Raw genomic sequence first — 15,669 nt, forward strand, 5'->3', positions numbered from 1 at the left:
ATGTGCAACAGTTATGTCAACTTTTATACTAGTAAGTGTGTGTGTGTGTTCTTATAGCAAAGCCTCATCGGGCATATTTGCTTAGTCCACGGAAGGAATCAAACACCTGATTTTAGTATTGTAAACCCATAGAGTTACCGCTGTACTAGCGGGGAACTGCTAATAATTTACACATAGATGTGTAAGCACGATTTATAGCTTCCTTACAACATATAATAAATTAGTAACAATCGCCTATTCTACTAAATGAGTTATATCTTAAGTCCCTTCCAGTATCATCAACAATATATTCAGAAATATAAGTACTAATAAGTAAATGTATCGGTATATGTTATACATATATATAAGCTCAGTCAAAAATATCGGTTATTCAATACATGTATGGTCTGAAACTGATAAATATTTATTCGAATTTGTCTTCAATGAAATTTCAGATAATGACATAAATGTAGATGTATTCTATATATGTTATCAAACTCCGTATGTTTGGGGCATAGGTCGGCCCTGTAATAAAATTCTAGATTTCGTAGCTTGCAAGTCGGTTTTCAATATGTGAAAATCACAAAATATCACCCGCATTTTAAGCTACGAGAGCGTTTTAACTTATGAGAATAACAGTAAATTGTTCAGCATGAATGACAGATAAGTGGGTGGTACAATACTAGTGATTGACTACCTTTTCCTTGACCAGTAATTTAAGATTAGGAGCAGCCGTAGATAGCCTTAATAACTTTGCTAAAATACTTCAGTTAAAGGGGTAGACAGTAATATTGTTTTCTATTTTAACGACGTACGTTTAAATTGTTTATTAATAGAATGTTCGCTACTCGAGGGCTATCTGCGCTAGCTGGCTAATTTTGAAGTGATAGACTAAAGGGGACGTAGAAAGCCAACAATTAGATATCTTTTCACCAATGAATAGTGAGATTAAACAATACATTAAAATGCCCCCACAGCTAAAAGTCAAATACTCTAATCTGTATATTTTTAAATACTGCAAATCTTAAATCAGCTACAGGTAATTACAAAAACATTTAATCCACAGGAATTTTATGTATCTGGCTGGCCGATTGTGACCTATAGGTTAGTGTAATCGGACCAATTACATCGAAGGGTCAACGTTCATGATGCATTGACACAAATATGCGTTACCCTTATTGGGCCTTGGGTGAGCTAAAATAATTACTGTAAAATTTGACTACTCCATCAGGTTTATACAAATTAGTGAAACAAATCAAAGTTTTGACGCAAATAAAATCTCTAGAAATTTCATCACGATGCATATTACGATTGTATAATCGTTCATGGTTTGCTTGCGATTTCTTACGTAAAGTGTAAAGTAGTTATCTTGTACGTAATATCGTTATTGGTGTGTTTGTGTGCCTGATTTAATTTCGTTCTAATTAGAATAAGAGAAAATTTCACAGATGAAAATATATTCCGTCTAGTGTTTACGACAAAACAGTATGCTGAAATTTGCAAACACGAGTACATATACATAAAAAATGAATTTTGTTTTTTTTTTCAGTTTCGATCATATTTTCAACCCTAACTCAATATACTTTACAAGAGAATACGTAGTTACTGTAGTTGAAAAGTGAGCCTCACTGAAAATAGTTCCAGTTGAAAAGTTGTAAGACCATTCTATGTTGTTACTTCATTCAATGTGAATGGTAGTACAACAAACATGTATAATTTTCTTTCTATACAGGTGTAAACCTTCACATGTCTGTGTAAGTGGTTCACATCCAATAGAAACACAAGTCCAATTAGTGTGGTGGTTCAAGTCTGTACGTATAGAATAGACGAATGCAACAAGTTTATACATAAATATTTCGGTCAGAAAACATCAACCGTGTACTTCAAGGAAACTTGGATGATTTACTTGAAAACTTAAAGCGGCTCCAAATAAGTTTACATGCGTGAAAACAGACACTGGCTGGGGACCAATCATACGTTCCTCATACCGTAATTCCTCATTTCTTTTCGTTACAAATTGTCGGTACTCACAGGAAAGTGGATCGACTTTCCCTAATGTTGTGTCCTGTATATTCAAGGCACTATTCACGAAAATTGCTTGTGCATTTTTATTATCACTGTCTATTTGTACTTGATTTTAAATGTACAGTCAAAGCCTAGAAATTGCAGAAGTGCCAAAGTCTTTTTTTCCTACCTATTCTGCATGTTTCAAAAGGGTTGTTAAACTGTACTTTTCATCGCGTCATCGACTATTTTTAAATAGCAATTATTGTTATATCTTAAAATTACTTATTAAAACATTTTGAGTAAACCACAGCAAGCCAACCCAAAGTGTACATGAAAAGAGACATCACAATTACATTTAACAAAAGTTCTCAAAATTTTACATTTATATCATACCTAAGTCATTCCAAGATTTAATAAATATCTTGGGTCTGGCATGGCCAAGCGTGTTAAGGCATGCGACCCGTAATCTGAGGGGCGCGGGTTCGCATCTCAGTCGCGCCAAACATGCTCGCCCTTTCAGCCGTGGGGGCGTTAAAATGTAACGGTCAATCCCACTATTCGTTGGTAAAAGAGTAGCCCAAGAGCTGGCGGTAGGTGGTGATGACTAGTTGCCTTCCCTCTAGTCTTACACTGCTAAATTAGGGGCGGCTAGCACAGATAGCTCTCGAGTAGCTTTGTGCGAAATTAAAAAAAACAAACAAACAATAAATATCTCACTAGATTTCAATGAAGATTACTTATTTCAATTTGCATACAGATACGAGGTTAAAAATATTTTATTTTAAAGTATCTGATTCTATAGATCATGGAAATGCTTAAAACATTGGAGGTTGTTGGTATTTAGAGAATATTTCTTAATTAATTTTTTTGTATATAAAATGAAATATTATCCAAGTGATTATTCCAAAAAGTGATTATAAAAAAATTGTTTTCATAAATAAAAAATCAGTAAGGGGCTTTCATTAAATTTTCTAAAATAAAAGAAAAATTGGTTGTTTTGATGTTTATTTCGAATTTCGAGCAAAGTCATACAGGAACTGTCAGCTCTAGCTCTCCCTAATTTAGTAGTGTAAGACCAGAGGGAAAACGGCTAGTCATCGCCCTCACTATCAACTCTTGGGCTACTCTTTTACTAACGAATAGTGGGATTGACAGTTATATTATAACACAGCTGAGTGAACATGTTTGGTGGGACGAAGATTCGAACCCGCAACCCTCAGAGTGCGAGTCAAGCGCCCTCTGGTCAAGAAAAACAGATTGCCTATACACTAAATGGTTACAGACTCTTAAAAACTGATTAATATAGCCGAGCTAAAACTAAGAGTTTGATGTATAAGGTGGTAATTAAAATACAAGTGAGAGAAGCAAATAATGCTAAAATCAGAAGTTAATTTCCTCTCGGTAGACACAGCAGATAGCCCGATGTGGCTTTGGTATATAAAACGCACACTCTTACATATTATCGACTACAACGTTTATGTATTATCAAAACAGAGAGACTTTTACGAATGGAAGTAAAATCTATTTTAACAAGATTTATTAAGCATATATTCCAAATGTTTAAACCTTCGTCTTTTCATAAATAGTATAATCCATACCAATATTAGTTTGAGTGACAGATTGACATCTCAATGTTTTTATTCTCTGGTGAAAGAAAAATATTGCTGCTAGGAACTCTTCGACACTAAATACGTGAAGGGATGGTTCAAGTTATATATAAACAGTGTGGTTCGTTTATCCACCTACATCTGGCTACCAAATGATGAGCACAAGAGCAAGCATCTGCCTGCTACAGCTTAACTCACCAGTATGGAAAATTGCGACTGGATACGTCCCAACTCAGCCCAGTTCGAGAACTTCATGTGTCAGTAAAACTTTTATGTGTACAGAGTGACTCAAAGAGTACTTTGTGTATATTCTGCCGAGTTGTTTCCACTCTTACCAGTATTTTATGAAGTAATTTTAGAACATTTTTTAGCATTATCCCTTTTTTTGGCACAACTTGCTTTAAGCTATTTTGCACGTTTCGTGTTTGTTATCACGTAAATCCTTTAAATATCGAATTTGTCTATTGAACTTTTCTGGATTTTTTTCCCCATTTTGCATTGTTAGTGAGGAAAACATCTTATTATTTTTGAAAACTTAAAATGGCCATACATTTATACCATTGTTATTATTTTTTGATATGCTGTTGAGTGAGGGCATAAATTCTAATTAGACGTAATCCATCACATAAAAGCAAGCAGAAAAGTGGAACTGGAGCTACTTTTCAGTATTCATTTTTTCATAGTTTAAGTACTAATGAATAATCAAATGTAAAAAACAAAAGGTAGGAGCAGGATAAGGGTGTGTGCAAGTTTAAATAAAACGGATTTTGTTGATTACAGGCACATAAAGTTTATCCACAAGCTTATTTCAAGACGAAACCTATTTTATCTAAGTAGCTTAATAAGCCACGATAATATACTCTTTTTGTGTGTATTTCACAATAAAGCATATTTAATACAAACATAAAGTGTTTACGCAAAAACTCACAAAGATGTTTAGGATAATATAATAATTATGATTTTAATTGTTATGCAATATGCAGATATAGTTACATAAATTAGAAGCACTTGATTAATACATTTTTAGTTACAATGATTGGAAGCACAGAGTTCTTAACACTCTTGAAAAGGCTGCTTTGGGTAATATTTGAATTGGTATCGATGCAAGGGTTAAGTAAGACTTAAAATTCCGCTAGAGAAGTGCATAAGTTGCCTAGCAACCAAATGTCTCCAAAATACGTATGTGTTTTCTTACAGCAAAGCCACGTCGAGCTATCTGCTGAGCCCACCGAGGGGAATCGAACCCCTGATTTTGCGTTGCAAATCCGAAGACATACCGCTGTACTAGCAGGGGACGTCTCCAAAATAAAATAATACTTTATTAAATCTTACTATAATTTTTCATCTGCGACTTTTCAGCTAACCCGAATGATTGTAATCATTTCCATTAAACAGCTCGCTGATAGGTATATATTCAATATCAGACTCATTAGTTTACTTATATTTTCTAGATTAGAGGCTCGATAATTTACTTTTGGGTGTCTTCCAAATTTTACAGGGCAACTACAGAAACCATTATATTGAAGCATGGATGGTTCGTAACATTAGTTTAATAATAAACATCTAATGCTTAATCCAAGTTTTATGGAAAAAGATGCGCGAGGTTTTCATCCTAGTTTTCAGAGTTCTTTTTGCTCAATTTCCGTTATAATTTAATATATTAAAGGAACGTGCGTTATACTTTAGTCATTACGTAAATGTAAAAATAACAAGTAATGGTAAATTTATTTAAAAGGTGATGACAGACATACTCAGTTTGGTTAAAAGCATTTAAGTGAAACGTGTTCATGGCATTTACGTGAATATTCAGTATTAAGAAGTTCGTTTATCGAAGCAACATATCAATATTTAATGTTTAATATTAGTTTACTTTTGTCTAGATACAGAACAGTTTGTGTTGTTTTGTACGATCATAGAGTTTTTGTACTTGTCCCTATGAATTACATCTTTATCATTCGATATGAATAACAATACTGTAAAAAATTACACTAGTTATTTCATAAGAATAAATATGCGAGTACAAGAATACAGTTAAGACTATTGATTCGTTCAACATTCACGATAACTGAACATTGAAACATAAAATACCTGTTTGGTAATTTTATCATTTTTACTTTTTAAGAACCTTTTTTTCAGGTTAAAACATCAAAGTTTCGTGACTTAGGAAATTAACTTATGAAAATTATATTCGATGTTATTTCTTAAATTTTATGATGTAAAATACTAATTTTTCTTAAAAAAACAATATTAATTTAGGTGAAATAACCAAGGATGTGTTATTCACTACTTTCTAAATTATAAGAATTATAAATATATATTTATACAATTAATCACGTATCCAAAGTAGTTTTGCATCTAAAACACATTTGTTAACAACATAGGTCTAACGCCTTATGATTAATCATTCTATCATTTTTCCACATATCACAATGTACTACTCATACGACTCAATGAGTCATCCATAAAGCATATTTGATACCTTAATAATGAGAAGTTTATTCCTCAAATCATAAAATGTGTCATACAAATGTGTTAGATACATGATAATTATTACTTAATATATCTTTTATTGCTTAAGATATTGAACATAATATAAAATTCATGCTTAATAAAGCGTTGCTTTTTTTAATTAATACAAACAATTGAAGTTTGTCTTTCGCATTAACTGACCAGTAGAAGGAAAAATAGTTGTAAGTGACTTGCAAAACATTAGCATTAAAATCTTGTATTTTTCAAAGTGAGCGGATTTGATAGATTGATTTTATTTTGTCTGGTAACGTTTCAATCACATAAAAAAGGAATATGGAAGAGGGCACAGAATGTTTGTTGGTTCACACTGCCCTTTAAAGAGCTGGAGGAAATAGTCAAGTTTCTCCTTGTTCAAGTTCAAAGTGCTGCTGTTCTTAAAACTGTGTAATCATGTCCCGCTTGTCATGATGTTTGTTTAAATGTCAGTTGGAATCCCACTCACTCAACTGAATGGTCATGTAAGTGCATACAATAGTACTTAAGACGTGAATGGGAGAAAAGAAAAAGATTATTGGAAAAGTCAGTGTAACAAAACATTATAAAAAACAAAACGAGATTATCAAAGATAAAAAAGTTTTAAATATTTGTATTGTGATGTATGGTACCAAACAAACCGCACCCCATCTTTAGATACAGTCCCAGGTGTAAATTAAATGTGTGAAATGGGCAAGTTGTACTTGTTTCAAAACTGATGCGTGGAAATTATTATAAACCCAACAGGATTTAAACATATCAAGATTTAGATATTTAAAGTAACTCATTATCGACTGACGAGTACAGATGTGCGTTAGGTTATCAAGAGGATGATTTCTACACATACATATAGCCTCGCAATAACAAACACAACAAAACAGGTGGTCTTTGATAAAATTATATTCAAGTTTTACTATGATACAAGTGCATCTGGTACTTGAACACCTGGCGTACAAAGAACATTTCCCTGGTGCATATACAAACAGGTTTCAGTTCATGTATTTTATAAATACGTCACCTATACAAGAGAAAACATCGACTCGTTATGGTCGTGGTCGAAGGGACCAGTTGTCGTGAAGTTTTTTTCAAACAATATCCACGTCAACACTATGAATACAGTTTGTTCCAGTTCATACAAGTGCATAAAACTGGAACGAAATGTCTAATCTGTACAAAGGCTTTCCTACCTTAGTGGGAGTGACCGGTGGTCAGTAAGCTGAAGCAGCGTGAAGATGGTGACTGTGGCCTCCAACTCCACCCAGGGGTGAGTGTTCGTTGCTGGGTGGGGTAGGCATGCCTGTTGTTGACTGACACACGTACCATTCACTTAAATTGGTTGAAGGTCCACCCCCACCTAGACTATGCGGTGGATTTGACTGGCTCAGGGGTAAAGCCGCATGGCCCGAAGCACCGGGACCTACGCTTGATCCGACTAGACTATTACGGCTAGCATACTTCCCACTGACGTTGTTTGGCGTATCGCTTTCGTAACCAGAACCGGAGCTGGTGCTCCCAGCCGATCCCGGAGGAATGGTACCTGGTGGAGGTGACGACTTGCCGTGAACCTTCATGTGTTTCCTTAAGGAACTCGGGTGTGTGTAACTCTTGTCACATCCTCGAATTTTACAGTTGTATGGTTTGTCGCTCGTGTGAACATGCGAGTGTTTTTTGCGATCAGAACTGTTGGCGAACCTCCTATCGCATCCTTCAAACTCACACTTGAAAGGTTTTTCACCTGAAAGATGAGATACATTAACAAATTCAATATAAGCATATAATATTATAAATGAATGTATATGCAAGTGTTCAAACTTAGGAACAAGATTCACTTAGTCAAATACATTAGATGGATACGATGATGCTACAGATATGGCTAGTTGTGAGATTGTAGACAAGGGTTTAATTAAAAGTAAAATAGTACACCAGCACAAAAATAAATTTCTTTTATTTCCATATTTATTTAAACGCAAAACCTTAAAATTCTAATTTTTCTGTGTGATCGTCTGCTGCACATAATTTAACATAATTAGTCTTGGATTCAATCACTTAGATAGCTACACACAAACCTTTTCCTTTCATGGATTACTATATAAACAAAACCAGTCGTTGTATTTAACAGTTTTCAGAGTTGAACTTTTACAGTCTGTTTTTATTAAAACGTAATTAATACAAGTCGAAAAGTTTGTATCTGTATAGACATTTACGTTTTCAGACCGTTACTGTGTGGTGACTGTAGGAAGGGTTCTATTCAGAGAAGAGTCAAGAATGACTAAGTTAGGGATGCTTGTACACTTTTTGACTAATGAAGAATTTTCTACTGTATAAAATTAAAGATTTTAATACTTTTCATTTATAAGAAATATATTCCAGCATTTACATGATCTTTCAAATAACATCAAATAGTATACGAGGTGACAGAAGGACAAAATTACGGGGCTGTTAAGCTCTTAGTTACTTACGCGCCCGAAGACGTACTCTTTCAGGTGTAATTAAGTGCATCAGTAATACGTTATGCTGTTGAAGAAAATATATAGGTGTTCCACTCTTGATTTGGTTTAGTTTAAATTTGTAGTTTCTTGAATTTATTTATAAAATCTAGTTTTCACATAGACTCTAAAGTTATGCACGTTTGTTCTGTTACATGTAAAGTTATATATTTATTCTGTTAGCTGTAATATTCTCGATATTGTGTATCCCGAAACATAGGCTAATTAACTATTGATGTGAGGATTTAGTGATTTACTGAAATAACATTCAATAATCCAAACAGCGCATACAACGCGAGTTTCATTAAGACTTGGATATTGACAATTCTATACAGTTCCGGTACAGAATCTTTCTTTGCCCTGAATGAAACGCCAGATCTCTTAAATTGTATAAAAACAAGATGACCGATTTCAACCAACTACAAGGCACAAGAGGTAAAATACCCATAAAAATTACAACTTCTGTCATATTTGCTTGACACAAACAATTATTCAAAATTATCAAAATGCGACAAAAATTAACAAAGATCGACAACAACAGATATGAAACTTAATCATATAATGGTGAAACTGCGTTTGTTTGGTTATTTTATGATTTAAACAATATCAAACATTAGAGAGAACCTTGAAATGAAGCCAGTTTAAAATGTTTTATTAAATTATATACATCTGTTAGGTGTGAAATACAGTTATAGTTTTGAAACATTAAATGTTTATAAATCATAGTTTTCAAATTAAATTCGTAAGCACGTTGCGTTTTTATTTAAAAAACGTTAGGTGTGTTGCATAGGCTCATTACACGGGCTTACATTGTACTGTGTAAGAATATATTTTTGAATTATAATACGATTCCGAAACATTTTAGAGACAATATAAAGGACTCAGAGCCTATCCTGTTTTTACGGTTTTGAAATATCCAGGTCCATTTTAAAATCATATGTCTTTTGGTTAATATTTTTTTTTCTCCATCTATGTCAAGAAATACCGTAGAAATTATTCTAGTAAATCACTACGGCTAATTGTAAATCGAAGAACTCCTGATACTAGTAGAACATTTCAGTTTTTAAAAAAAATTCCAATACATTAAGAAAATAGACTTTCCTTCATTTAAAAGTAAAGTAACGCCTGTTATTTATTTTTGGCAAGAAATAATTCAGGTTATGGTTTTCCTCTTAACAATTAAAACGCAGAGTAGTTACAATAAGCACCACTCTTATCGAGAAATAATTCGTTGCATAGTAGTGCAGAAAATATAATGTTAAAAACAATTTTTTTAAACGTGGTTAAAGTACAAGATAAATACGCTGGTGGTTTCATCATCAGTGCAAAATGCCCACCCATGGTGGTGTCAGCTGAACATATATCCTTATGAATGTGTGTTTCAGAAAGAAGTTGTGGTTATTCCTGGAATGGGTACGAAAGTCTAAACGATCTAAACCTCTCTATATTGCAACTAGTTTATTATAATTTTGTAGAACACATTAGTTATTCGAGTACGCTGATTAATACGACAGGGTGAAAACGAAATGTGATGTTAGGAAACACAAAACCATGTTTCTGACAGCAGTACGTTCGAAACAAGTGGCGTTGATGATAGACGTTGGTCTCTTATCAACCATCTACTTACTGTATGAACTAAAATAATGGAGGGGGTGATTGTCAAGACTTCAATACAAATTATGTTATCAAGTATTTCATTTCTCGCAACATTGTAGGCTTCTTAGTTCCGTTTGTCAACTGATCTGTCTGTGTCACTGTGACGATTACACAATATTATCCCCAATTACCTTTAAATTTTACACAACCATGAACCGACCTTGAGCTGCCCTTGAAAGGAGAAGGCTTATAACCCCGAGGACATCGTAACCACTGAGTTATTTCGCTTGTGTCGTATGGCTAGGCGAGAAGACGCTTGGCTATAAATATTAGTACCAGCATAGCTGATACAAATATTTAAATTATTTCAAGGTATATTGTTAACGATGAATGTGAAGTGAGAAGATCAGAGTAACAGATACGAACTGGGGAAGAATTTATAAACAACATTCATGTTACCAAACATTTTCTGAAATTACTCTCTCTAGGTATGTCAAGTAGGATTAGTCCATGTTATACTTTACTTAGCTGAATACTTTAATTGGAAGTTATGTCAATTGACTGTTAGATTATGTAATCAGTAAAATATAATCTTCGACATGATTAGAAGTAATACTCTAAGAGCACACCAGAAATAATGGAAGGGTTTCTCAATATACCAGTAAAGGATTATTATTTGTAGGTTTGAAAAAAAATTTCTTAATAGGAATATTGAGTTACTTAGAACAAATGAGTTCGTGCTACAGCTTATTATTAAACAAAAAACTGGATTTATTATTGTCCATCAAATACGAACCAAGGAAATTGTCTAGAAAAGATAAATCAGCAGTATGAACTAACGAAAGATGTTTTATCTGGTAACAAAGAGTCAAAACAAGAGTTGTATGAAATCCAGTTAGGAAGTATATTGAACTGTTTCAGAGCATTGATCTAAATCAGTTATAAAATACGTATATGTCTTGTTTATATAGGTCTAATCAAAATCCCGTGTAAGAAATAAAAGTAATTTAACTGTAAGAATCGATTATCAATGTCTCTCTCTATAATGGATGGGCGTAGCCTAGTGCCCGCTGCGTACCAAAAGGCCTGTGTTTCAAACATACGATGCACAAACGCATTTTCAGCTGTGGACGCATTACTAAAAAAGATAGTACATCATGCTATTCTGTAAAGGACAGACGTACTTGTAGCGATGTTACTAACTGGCTGCCTATCCTTTGGTCAGCAGCTCAAATTAAAGTCGGCTATGAATTAACCCTAATAGTCTCTGACCTAAGTTCAGACCATATGAAGTTGAACATATCAAGCAGTTTCCTGATCTCTGTATCTATATATACACGAGCAGAAAAGAAAGAGCTATTACTATTACGTTTCGTCTTGGTCTTTCAAATGTGTTTTTCTTGTTTTGTTGTTTGAATTAAGCTTCAAGCACTTAATAATACAAGTTTAAAATAAAATTACACATCCTATCTAAACTTTAGCGACAGAACAAAGAAGAAAATATTTAACCTTTAAAACATGGTAAAATAAAAACAGATTAAAGCAGGTAAAATAATTCGCGTAGAATATGCATATCAACCAATAACACTTAATGTACTTACTAAGTGATTAATCTATCTAAATAATACATACCATATCATCACGATACGCGTACAGTTAGAAGGCTGCATTGAATTGTAAGGTGTTTTTGATAGATTTCTCATTATTCTGTACTTTCACTAGAAAATGCGAAATGATAATAAAAGTTTATCGCTGTAAGATAACAACGCAAATTGTACATGATTCGGAAACTTCATTTTGATTACCTTGTATTTGAAATTACTGTAAAGAGAATTGATCATCTCTAACATTCGTACTATAGAACAACATAATAACATTTCAGCATGAAATATAGCTAAGAACATATTGCAGACAAAACATCATACTGGTTTCTGCCTACATGAACCAGCTGAAATGTGGCAGGCATCGGGAAAACAAAACATATAAGCATATGCATAAGTACAGCTTGTGTATGTAGGTATTTGACGTAAACTAATATAAAACTTTAATAATAAACTTTAATATAAAGTTCTTTTTCAACATCCAGCAAACTAGATGCATCTTAAGTTACGTTTCTAATACAGGCAGAGAACAAATTGTTACAGAACAGCGAAGAACAGTGGCTTTGAATAACGTGCTGTAACAACTGAAATACAAATGTTCGTATGGACATTTTTTCCCTTCCCACACACAAGTTTGTTCGTTTGTTTTGAATTTCGTCCAAAGTTACTCAAGGGCTATCTGCATTAGCCGTCCCTAATTTAGCAGTGTAAGCCCTCTAGGAAGGCACTAGTCATCGCTACCCACTGCCAAATCTTGGGCTACTCTTTTACTAACGAATAGTGGGATTGACCGTCACATTATAACGCTTCCACGGCTGAAAGGGCGATCATGTTTGGTGTGATGACGATTCAAACCTGCGACCCTCAGATTACGAGTCGAGTGCCTTAACCACCTGTTTTGAATTTCGCGCAAAGCTACACAAGAGCTATCTGCGCTAGCCGTCGCTAATTTAGCAGTCTGAGACTAGAGGACTTCTCTTTCACCACTGAATAGTGGGAATGATCGTCACATAATAATGCCACCACGGCTGGAAAGGTGATCATGTCTGGTGAAGCGGGGATTCAAATTCCGCAACTCCCAGATTGCAAAACGAGCGCCCTAACCTCCTGGCTATAACAATCTACGTAGCAAAATTTACGCTTTTAGGCAACTGAACAGTTGTACGTAACTTACTGAATGAAACATAAACTCTCACATACGTACTTTCAGTTCAGAATTAAGGGAATTTATCGTAGTTAACATTCAGAAGTGACGTTTGTTTGAGATAACATAGTAGTACAAACTATAGATAATTTATGCCTAAGTTATTCTAAACATATCGCCTCTCATTTTTAATTACAATAGTACTTTAAAAGCTGTGCAGTATTACAAACGTGTACGTGCATAACCAACGCAATTTGAAGTGCGTGTTTATCATAACAGTACACCTTAAGGTTTATTTGTTTAGTTTCATAATTTCGTGTAAGTGCTTTTAAAAACCATCATGGTTACGCTTTGAATTTATACACATAAAAAATACATTTTTATTACTGGCTATCGTCTGTCATCTTTTTTGTTTTTTCAAAAGGTGGTTTAAAGATTTCTCTATGGTTTAATCTACCACGTGGAAAAGACGTATTAATAATAATACGCCCAGCGAGTGTTTGCATTTTAAAATCGTGGATAAAAATTAGAGGTGAATTGAAATAAAAAATCGTTAATTTTATACCTATGTTAAATTCACTAACTGTTGCCAAGACGCCCTGATGTGGCAGTGGTTTAAAAGTTACCAAGAGTTAGGGTAGCCCACAGTTTTCAGCCGAAGTCCTTCAAATAGCTACAACATGTAAGGTGCTGAAACTAACAGGCGTTTAATAGCATTACAAACAATATTGTATAAATAATTAATATACTATAGTTATTAGCATTGAAACTGGTTCAATATGATAGTGACTCCAAGTTAACTGTTGTTAACATCGAGGATAAATTAACATGGTACTGATTTAAAGATACCAGCTTTACTTATAACGATTGTAAGTTTATATAGCATTGATGTAAATTATCGAACTATCACCTCGACACATAAATTAATTGGTCATCTTTCTATAACTTCTTCCATATAACTTTTCTATGTCAATCTTTTGACCTACTATATTTTCAGGATAAATCTGGGCAATTTATACTGATTAACATCCAACGTTTCCCCCAAATAAACATTCAGTGTAAACGTGATGATTAAGTTTTCTTTTAGGCCTAATAAATATGGATCCAAGGTTTCGTCTACCCTTAGCGAAAAGACAAACCGTTCTCCACCATGGTGACGAGGATTCACTTTAAGATTGACGATCGAATCCTGCTATTTGATTAGACTAGCTTATGAGCTGGTGGTGAGTGCCGTTGCCTAGCTACTTTTCCTCTAGTCTACCATTTAAAATGTAGGAACAGATAACCCTGAGGTAGCTTTTGCGCGCAAAGCAACAAACAACCTTATTGTTCACAATGAAATTGAATATAACTAGAACTTATGTGCAAATTCAAGTTAAATAATTTAAAAGCGACACTTCTCTAAAAGATTCGTTTACAATTAAAAGCAATATAACTTCAAAGCATTATAAATCAATAATTATTAAAAAGAGGGACTTGCTCTAAGATAGACTACATAGGTTTCGGTGTCTGTATGGCACAACCTTCAGGACTGACCAGTACACCTCACTGTTCAATCGCAAAACACTGCTCGTCGATAGCAAGAAAAAATAATTTTAAAAAATGACACTTGTGTAAAAGATTTATCTATAATTAGAAGCAATACAAGTTTACGATTTTAACAAATTCAAGTTATTAAAGAATAATTCCTACTAGTTTTGTGAAAAATAAGTGACATTAAAGATGTAAAAAACTCAAGCGTCTGTAACTTAGAAATTACAAAGAGATGTACAATTAAACTAATTTTAATTTTGTCTTCAGCAGTCAGCGACCCATCAAAACACACGTACGTGCATATGTAACTAGATTTGTTAAATCACGTTACTAACTTGTTTAAAAATATTCTTGATCGTAATTATAAGGATAAATCCAATTTTAAATATAAGGATTAATACAATTATCTTACACATTAACAGCTATTAATGTTACAAATCTGTAAACATAATATACTTGGCTATCACTAAAGCGACAAATAGCTTTACACCCTTTTATCACAAGATTCGGTTGGCCGAAATTACAAATACTGTTTTCTCTTTAAAATGATGTTAACGATTGCTTTATATTTTCCTAAAAAAATATGCTATATAACTGTATTTACTTGTTATTCACTTAGTTTGTATCTGAATTTGACCACACCTACATTGTAATAAGTATAGGATTCAAAAACTTGTTGGTAAATTTACACCACTGAGATTTATTTCGTAAAAATGTAAAGCACTTCAGTATCAATAAAACATTTTGAATTAGGTACATGTAGCAACTTGCAAGAGATGAGGTGCCAAAGGTTTTTCAACAATAGTTTTAATTAAAAGTAACAGGTAAACTACGAAACCTTCTACGATCATCTTGTCCTAGGTTATCAGTTAGGTACCCTCGTTGCTAGAAGTTTCGGCCATTAAACCGAAATGCATCTCACTCGTCTATATATATTGAATCTTTTACACATGCAATGGACACTTGGATTATTTTGGTAAAACAACAACACTACTTCACTGTATGCTTAGCAATGCTCTACAGGCGATGATAAATCAAAAAATGAGATTAATATGTGCATTCCTTCTTCACAGACCGCGTGCAAGTAACGCTACCTCACGAGGGTAAAGAACTGTCAGCACTAGGAATGACATATCCAGATGTTATAAATACTGTCATGACATACGGCGCTATCGCAGTCAGTCATCTATATACAGACAGTGCTAGTTATTCTC

The 15,669-nt window shown here is 33.6% G+C and overlaps 1 protein-coding gene across 1 annotated transcript in view; it reads right to left on the reverse strand.

Annotated features, from left to right (window-relative positions):
* Window positions 1–6,977: 6,977 nt before the first annotated feature.
* LOC143238576 (zinc finger protein ZIC 4-like) overlaps window positions 6,978–15,669 on the reverse strand; it is a 68,537-nt gene continuing 59,845 nt past the window's right edge. Inside the window, exon 3 of the mRNA XM_076478931.1 lies at window positions 6,978–7,830. Coding sequence (XP_076335046.1) covers window positions 7,304–7,830 — 527 coding nt within the window. The 3' untranslated portion in view covers window positions 6,978–7,303. The remainder of the gene's footprint in view (window positions 7,831–15,669) is intronic.

The sequence above is a fragment of the Tachypleus tridentatus genome, chromosome 13 (assembly GCF_004210375.1).
Source record: "Tachypleus tridentatus isolate NWPU-2018 chromosome 13, ASM421037v1, whole genome shotgun sequence".
Taxonomy (NCBI): domain Eukaryota; kingdom Metazoa; phylum Arthropoda; class Merostomata; order Xiphosura; family Limulidae; genus Tachypleus; species Tachypleus tridentatus.